This window comes from Wyeomyia smithii, chromosome 1 (genome assembly GCF_029784165.1).
Source record: "Wyeomyia smithii strain HCP4-BCI-WySm-NY-G18 chromosome 1, ASM2978416v1, whole genome shotgun sequence".
Classification (NCBI taxonomy): Eukaryota; Metazoa; Arthropoda; class Insecta; order Diptera; family Culicidae; genus Wyeomyia; species Wyeomyia smithii.
Window position 1 is genome coordinate 10471320 of NC_073694.1, and position 8167 is coordinate 10479486.

At 39.9% G+C, this 8167-nt stretch overlaps 2 protein-coding genes across 2 annotated transcripts; one reads left to right on the forward strand and one right to left on the reverse strand.

The window, feature by feature from the left end:
- The first annotated feature begins 1192 nt into the window (after nt 1-1192).
- Nucleotides 1193-2447, forward strand: LOC129724364 (protein LST8 homolog). Its single transcript, XM_055679210.1, has 3 exons — nt 1193-1414; nt 1474-2182; nt 2236-2447. The coding sequence occupies exons 1-3, from the start codon at nt 1298-1300 to the stop codon at nt 2355-2357; spliced, it is 948 nt and encodes a 315-aa protein (XP_055535185.1). The 5' UTR covers nt 1193-1297; the 3' UTR covers nt 2358-2447.
- LOC129724366 (uncharacterized) lies at nt 2387-3366 on the reverse strand. Its single transcript, XM_055679224.1, has one exon. It carries the CDS (start codon nt 3220-3222, stop codon nt 2464-2466), a length of 759 nt encoding a protein of 252 aa, XP_055535199.1. The 5' UTR covers nt 3223-3366; the 3' UTR covers nt 2387-2463.
- Nucleotides 3367-8167: the final 4801 nt, after the last annotated feature.

Here is an 8167-nt window from a genome sequence, read left to right on the forward strand (position 1 = left end):
GGGATCATTTTCTGAATTTAAAAAGCTTTGCCATTCTGATCTACATTAAATATAATCCATATTGTCCAATTTTTGCGTATTTCGCCTTTCTAAACTGAATATTTTTTTACTCTTAAAAATCGTTTCTTTTCGTGGATTTCTGCAGTACTTTTCCACTATTCTGAGCTAAATGCGGGATGATTTTCTTTGTTAGCATTTTCTGGACTGTAATAAAGCGGTTTATCGATATTCTGAGCTTACTTTAAGATCATTATCTTTGTTGGTATTTGGAACCTTTGATATATTTTGTTGCTGATCAGAGATCGAATTGAAATTCTGTTATTTTTAGCTTTGTCTGATCTTGTAATGCTTTAATTTAGTTTCAGATTATTCACTTTTTCATTTTGCCCTGTACTAGGTCGCAATTTTTTTTGGAGATTTTTATCGCTATTCTAAGCTCAAGCACGGACTTTGAAGAAGATTATTTCCTCTTATGATTTATTCTGATCTATAGAAACGATTTTATGCCAATATGGGAACAATTTATTGCTTTTTCCTTACTGCGCATTTATTGCCCTCCAGAAATGGTCAGATTGGCTTTTCCGGCCTTTAGAAGCGAAGCCATTTTTTTTATCTTTAAAAAAGGTTTTCAGTAATCTTTTTTTTAAGGTGGTAGTGTGTGGTCGGCTACGAATTTTCAGTGCCACTAGACTCGGGAATAGATAATGCGTTATCTACGAAAACACTTTCTAGTGTTTTCGCCGTCTTAACAAACATGATGATATGTTTTCACAAAAGACGAATCAACTATAACTAAGTGGTAAGCATTTGAAAATTCGAAGTCGACCACGTGGTGGCTCGAAGTCGGCCATCTCTGGGTTCAACACACTTCCACCTTAATATAAGAATTATTATTATCATGGCCGGTACTTTGGCCGAACGTTTTTTTATCTCGTTACAACAGCTGATCAAATCGGCACTGCAAAGAGAATTGATAGACTAGCGATTCGATTCTTCAAAGTTTAAAAATTTAATTATCTCATAAATTTAACGCACTTTGCTTGTAAAGTTCGATGCACTCATTGAGCATGCTGATTTTTTTTCCTGTGTATGTCCGTTGGATAACTTTTGCATAAGTCCTAACAATCGTGTACAAGTCCACTTGTAGAGCAACGCCACGCAGTGGCAGATAGCAAAAACTACTGTCAAAAGATATAAACAAAAACATAGACCGAGTCTGACTTTGTGAGTTTTCCGGTTCTGATCAAGAATTTTTCGATAGAAAAACATCAATTATAGCTGAAAGCCGAAACAAATAATGTCTTTCGATCCGTGCAGTGAGCCAATGCTTGCCACCGGCGGTTACGATCACACCATCAAGCTATGGCAGCCGTATTCCGGATATTGTTATCGCACCTTACAGCACACGGATTCGGTACCGATTCCAGGGTAAAAAATTTCCATACACGCAATAAAATACCTTTTAATTCGCAGCAAGTAAACGCCCTGGACATCAACCCGAACGGAACCATCTTAGCCGCAGGCGGCTACCAACACATCAGACTGTACGACATGAATTTTAGCTATCCTGTGGTTAATTTCGAGAGCGTACTGAAAAACGTTACCCGCGTCGGTTTCCAGGAGGACGGCAAATGGATGTTCACCGGTGGAGAAGACTGCCGAGTGCGAATATGGGATATGAGTTCGCAAAATCCGGCCTGCAAGCGAATGTTCGACTGCCTAACGCCGGTCAATGCCGTCTGTCTGCATCCGAACCAAGTCGAACTAGCCATCGGCAGCCAGGGCGGCAGCGTTTATCTGTGGGACGTCAAATCGGACGTCCACGAGCAGCTAATTCCGGAGGTCGAAGCCTCCATTCAGGATATTGCCATAAGCCCCAACGGGGCTTACATGGCCGCTGTTAATAATAAGGGTAATTGCTATATTTGGAGTCTTACAAATAGCGCCAATAGTGAAACGCAGCTAACCCAAACGGATCCGAAGCTTAAAATCGAGGCACATAAGAAGTACGCTTTGCGGTGTCGCTTTAGCCCCGACTCGAGTCTGCTGGTTACGTGTTCCGGGGATGGAACGGCTAAGATCTATCGCACGGACACTTTTGCGCTACAAGCAGAACTTAAAGCGGAAAAGTGCTGGATGTGGGATGCAGTATTTAGTAATGATTCGAAATATTTATTCACAGGTAAATTAATATCAGGATATTTTTACAACATGTTTCACAATATCTGCTTTCAGCTTCCTCAGATGGAAAGGCTCGGTTATGGAAAATCGAAACAAAATCGGTTGAACGTGAATACCAAGCCCACCTGAAAGCACTAACGGCGCTTGCCTTCAGAGATGGATCAGCAAAGGGCTAAATTCTCTGGCTAAATGACATGTCCTGACCTAATCTTTCCAATTGTGTATTTAAACATCGAAAATCATAATTAAACTTAAGCCTAAATACAGGTGCATTGTCGGATCTTACAGCAACCGTTTGAAGAAATCGTTAATATCGTCCCCTCGAAAACCCGCTTCACCTCCTAGCGATCGCAGTTTACCCCTGCGGGCTGTCTTCCAACCATCAACGGGCGATCGAAGCTCAAAGGTGTGCAGCAGCTTAGTGACTTGGGTGAAGTTTGGTCCCACCGTAAGCAGCTCGTGGAGCAAATCTTCCACGCAAATGATGCCCAGATGGCCGAATTTTTCCTCCACCAGTTTGTTGGAAGCAATCGGTATTTTCTTCGGACCCTTTTCCCCGTTCGCGGGTGTAAACAGACCATATTTGTACAGCAGCTCTCGAACGGTGGTGATGTTCGGATAGCCCCAGATGACCCACGGTTCCACCATCTTAAGCATCGCGTGAACACCTTCGGTCAGCTTGAGCAGCACCGCCCGACGTTTGTACGGCAGACCGAGTTTGGTCAACATGTGCATCACTTCCTTGTTGGCGATGTATTTTCCTCGGTGGCGGAACACCAGGATCAACCGGCCGTGCTGGATTTCATGATTCTTAAGCTGGACGCCAGTTTTGAGGAAATTCCGCTTGATTCGCTTGGTGTCACGTTCCGCCTTGCGGCAATCGGCAATGAAAAACTCGGGCTTGCAGAATTTCGTCTTACGGTTTTCCGGCAGTGGCTTCCGAACCCACTGGTTGGCTTCTCGCTTGATGCGGGAACGGCGCTGTGCTAGGATGGTTATTTCTTCCGCGGGCAGCTTGTTCGGCACGGCGTACTTCTCCATTTTGTGTGTTTAGTTTTAAACAACGGAAAATTTACGGAGAACACCAACTTTTTAAGACCGAACAAATTCTAACACGGACGCGAGCACGTTTTGCTTGTTTTGCTACGGAGAAGCCAAATTCAAAAGAAAACAGCTTTCAAATTTTAATTTGACATTTCTGGCTAGGGATGATAAATGATTTGAAATATCGATACTTTTTTCGGTCAGTTCAAGACAAATGCACACAAAACTTATTTGGTACTTTTTGAGATTTAATAACTGATGAATCATGACTTCCGTGCAGGTACTCAAAAGTACACTCAAAATATTTTTCACGTTACTGTTACGTGAAATTTCCTGTACTTATTCATTTTCTGTCAGTTTACATGATTTATGTGACAAACAACATCTACGTGAAAATCACATGCATACTATGTTTTATCACGTAGTATCTACGTGAACTTGGCAACGTCAAACAGAATGAACTCTCCGTGCGAAAATATACATGAATCAAAATGGTGAAGCTGTTGTGTAATTCGGTCTCTGAACACAAAATTGATTTCATCGATGGCTTGCCAATGAGTGAGATTTAGGAAAAATCACAATTCGACATGGAATCTTTAGCTTACAGATTTTGTACAGATTCAGTTCAAAGATTCAGGAGTTACCTGAACATAAACAGTAGCAGCTAACAGTAATTATAGACGGTGAATGTCTTAATATTTGTCAGTTTTTATGTCGTTTAATCCATTTTCTAATTGGAAGTTTTGCATGCCCGTGCGATTTATCTAGCAACATATTTCAAAAAATTCTGAAATCTAATTTCTCTCTTAAGAATTTGGGAAACCACAATCGAAATTAATACGTTTTATAAAACGTAGTAGCTATCCGTTAATCAAATGCTTTTCACTTTGCCGGTAGTTAAATTCTACGTGAAAATCACATGAAACGCATATGTCTACTGAATAATATTCACAGGATAAATCATCTCACCAGATCATGATGAACTCAAATGACAATCACGTAAAATCTACGTGAAAATGACAGTGGAAAATATTCACATAACTTTTCCGGTAATCATAACGTGCAAAATTTTTTGAGTGTAGGTTAAGCACTTTTGCCCAAAGGAAACTTCTTGCACAGAGGGGCTGATTTACGTCAAAATACGCATAATTGGGTATTTTTATTTTTCTGTGTACGTCTATGTGTTCTATGCTGGGGTAAATTTTGTAAAATTGGAAATTAAGCTGATAAATGTTCCGTCACATTTCAAACGCTTATAACAGCATAACCACATTACGGATAACAATAACCAATATGTTATTGGATAGGAAAAATTGTTCGACAATATTGCAACACACTAGTTGTTACTATTACTATATAATTGCTCAGCGGTAAGAATTGATGAGAAGTTTCAATGACAAATTTACGCGAACAACGAACCAATCACATCTCGCAAAACAATGACATAAAAAAACTTAAGTTGTTGTTATTGTGCATAGTTATACCACAATTTAACTATCTTTTTCATTGTAAATACATCAATTTTACATTGAAAATCATTGCCCAGAACAATAAAAAACATTTGTTTTTGTCATTTTTACCATGAAAAAGAGGAGTTGTTATGTATCTTAACAACAATTTTTCAGACATTTTTCCCATACATTTAGAAGTCACTGGTAATGTTTTTCGTGATAAAATTTTTGCGAAGGCAGATTCAACAACAAAAAAAACGTTAAAACAAACGGTAATAACTAAAACTGTTTGCAAGCTGTTTTTTTTATGGTTAAAAAAAAATCACAGGAGGGTTGTGTGCAAGGCCACGACCGCAAGGTTGAAGTAGAATACTTTTACACAGCTCTACTTACGGCTGTAAATTAACCTACGGCCGGCGTATCGGTTCGCGCCGCTTATCGCGTTTAGCCTGGCAGAGGCCTAATGCGCACGGCCAACACCATAGAAAGGTGTTTTCACATTGAAAATTAAACACGGCTTTACTGGAGTAAGTGAAATGCATCTACCGCTAATACCGTCGCTATCGTACGAAAAATGACGCGCGTCTAAGAACACCCGAACTGTTTCGCCGTGCCGCTTCCATTTACTTCCTTATTACATCGGCCTTAGGGAAGTACCGGCTGCACCTACCGCTGAGGCTGTTACCATACTGCTACTGGTACCCAAAGCTATTAACTCTTCAAATTAAGTGTTTTATTTGTCCTCAAAAGAACAATTGTTTAATTCCATATCGGATATAATGCAATCGCATCTCTGTAATATTACCGACAGTAATATTCTTCTAAACAAAATGATCCTACTTTTCCATTAGAGAAGTGCCGGCTGATGTACCGCAAAAATCTCGCCCAATCGCTCGCGTTGGCGTTCAGCCTGGCAGAGGCCTGAGACGTGGTGACCAACCACAGGGCAAGTGATTTGTTTCAGTTGAAGGCAGCCACAGGCGCGACCCGCTGCTATGGTCTGTTCCTGCTGAGTGCCGATATCTACTGCTACTGCTGTCAAGGTTGTGGACGGTCCATCCAGTTCACCTTCCGACTAATGAATGTAGCTAGTTTTCCCAGTAACACTCTTTTATAGCCGAAGGGTGCTACGTAATAGGCCACGCTTTTCAGTTCAGGTTTACCATTTCCTTATGTTCTTTAGACGAGTTATTCCACAATTCGCATTTGATTTTTGTATCCAGCGAATAAACACCGATGGTGCTCTCACATACGCAACGGTTTTAACCCGTATCTTATTGCGGTTTGTAACATCAAGCGATTTCGTTTGCTCGCTGTTGCGTGTTGCATCATGTTGCTACTTGGCAGCTGGGAGACGACAAAATTCTGTTTATGCTGATTGATTGAATCAACTTCATATTAGCTCTGCATAGTCGAACTAACTGCTTTTGTGAATGCGTTCTAACAGGGCAGTTTATTATTCAATGTCGGTTATGCTGATCGCAGCCTTTGCGCTGCCCCTACAGTGGGGGGTTTACTAAATAAACTGAAAATTAGACAACTACAACATAATTTGATTGCATCCCGCACAGAATGTCTGCTTGTGTTGATACCAGAAAATTGTTAACCTTCAATTATTTTTTTATTTGCCTTGAAAAAAGCATGTTGCGGTTCGAAATCGGTTGCTCATTACAACCTTTGAGCTGCCCTAACATTAGGGGAATTAAGATACACGAACAACATGCTCTGTGGAAGCTATTTCACATTCAGTAAATTAGACGGGTGCGACAAATTTAAATTGCTAGGATGCAACACAGAATGCTTGCTTGCGTTGACAAAAATTATTAACTTTCAATGACCTGTTTATTTGCCTTGAAAAAGGCATTTTGATTTCCGAAATTGGATTTCCTGATGGCAATCTTCATGCTGCCCCAATACGGGGGGAATAATGGCTGTCTGGCGACACACGCTGAGAAAAACCGCGCTACTCCTGAGACGTGGTGAGCAACCACAGGGCTAGTGCTGCTGCTAAGGAAGGACGACTGCTGTTGTCCCTGTCTAGAACTATTATGAGCGGCTCCGGCTGAAACACGCTTTTATATAGGCATGTTTTCAATTGCAAGGTATATGATCCTGTCGACCGTGCTTGGGAAGCAATCATATAACGACCAATCAGAGGTCGAATTTTTCGTTTTGACAAGGCTTGACTTTTTCAATAGTACAATAGTGTGAATGATAAAATTACAATTATATTGTTTTGGGAAGAATCTTAGAAGATTTTCCAATCTATTGCTGCAAGAACGAAGGAAATTCATCGAATACTAACCGATTTATTAGCATTTGAAATTGGACATATTTTTCGGTTTTAGATTTTTATTTCACATCCCTATGTAGCCGAACTTCCTGAGAGAAGTATTCTACTTCAAAAAATGTCCATTTATTGTTTTCACCGAAAAATACATCGTAATTTTTTTTTCGGGATGCGATCATGCCTAGCACAGATGCCATGAATAGACACGATAGACACCAACTATTTACTGTGACATTCTCTATATCAGTTTAAAAAAAGACAATCTCCTATCCCAAAAAGTCAATTAATGTTTGCCTTTTTGAACTTAGACTAATTTGATGTCTCGAAGACAGAGGCACATACATAAGATATACGTTACACTCCGGGAGAAATCTTCCAAAAAAGTTGGTACAAATCCTCTGAAATAAATCATTGTTTGAGTAGTTTATGAAGTCGGTGTCCCTACGCAGTCCTGCATTTGTCTCGTTTCCACTCGAAAAATACTTCTCATTTTTGAAGTAGAATACTTCTCTCAGGAAGTTCGGCTACATAGGGATGTGAAATGAAAATCTAAACTGAAAAAAGTGAGAAATATGTCCAATTTCAAATGCTAATAAATCGGTTAGTTTTCGATGGATTTCCTTCGTTTTTGCAGCAATCGATTAGAAAATCTTCTAAGATTCCTTCCAGATGCATGAAATTGCAATTTTATTATTCGAACTATTGTACTATTGAAAATCCTTAAGCCTGTCAAAACACAAAATTCGACCTCTGATTGGTCGTTATACGATTGCTTTCCCAAGCACGGTTGGGAATGCATCATTTGGCCTATATAAGAACTTCATCAGATAATGAACAGACATTTCATCGGATATTAAATTGAACAACAAAAATTTGAAGAACAAATATGAATATTTGAAGAGTTAATATTTTCTCGTTTTGCGCTATAATTACCATCTCAGCATGTGTGTAAACGAGATAGCATATCACCGTCACTTCTCATTCGCATAACATAGCATCTGTCATTGGGGCCCGCAAATCGCGGATCCGCTGCGATGTTAGCTGCGATGAAGCAAAGCAAATAATATAGAGATGCCTGCTAGCTGACCGCAGCACTCTTTCAGATACACTAGATTTTTGTCCTAGTGACGTGCCAAAAACAATAGATGTGCCAAAAACAATAGAATATACTCAGATGAAATAGATCGCACGCATCGTTCAC

Excerpts from the sequence above, each read along its gene's own strand:
- LOC129724364 (XM_055679210.1), top strand. The coding sequence starts at position 1,298 with ATGTCTTTCGATCCGTGCAGTGAGCCAATGCTTGCCACCGGCGGTTAC. Across the intron at positions 1,415-1,473 it reads CCTTACAGCACACGGATTCG|CAAGTAAACGCCCTGGACAT; the intron begins GTACCGATTCCA and ends TTTAATTCGCAG. Across the intron at positions 2,183-2,235 it reads TTCGAAATATTTATTCACAG|CTTCCTCAGATGGAAAGGCT; the intron begins GTAAATTAATAT and ends ATCTGCTTTCAG.
- LOC129724366 (XM_055679224.1), bottom strand. The coding sequence starts at position 3,222 with ATGGAGAAGTACGCCGTGCCGAACAAGCTGCCCGCGGAAGAAATAACC.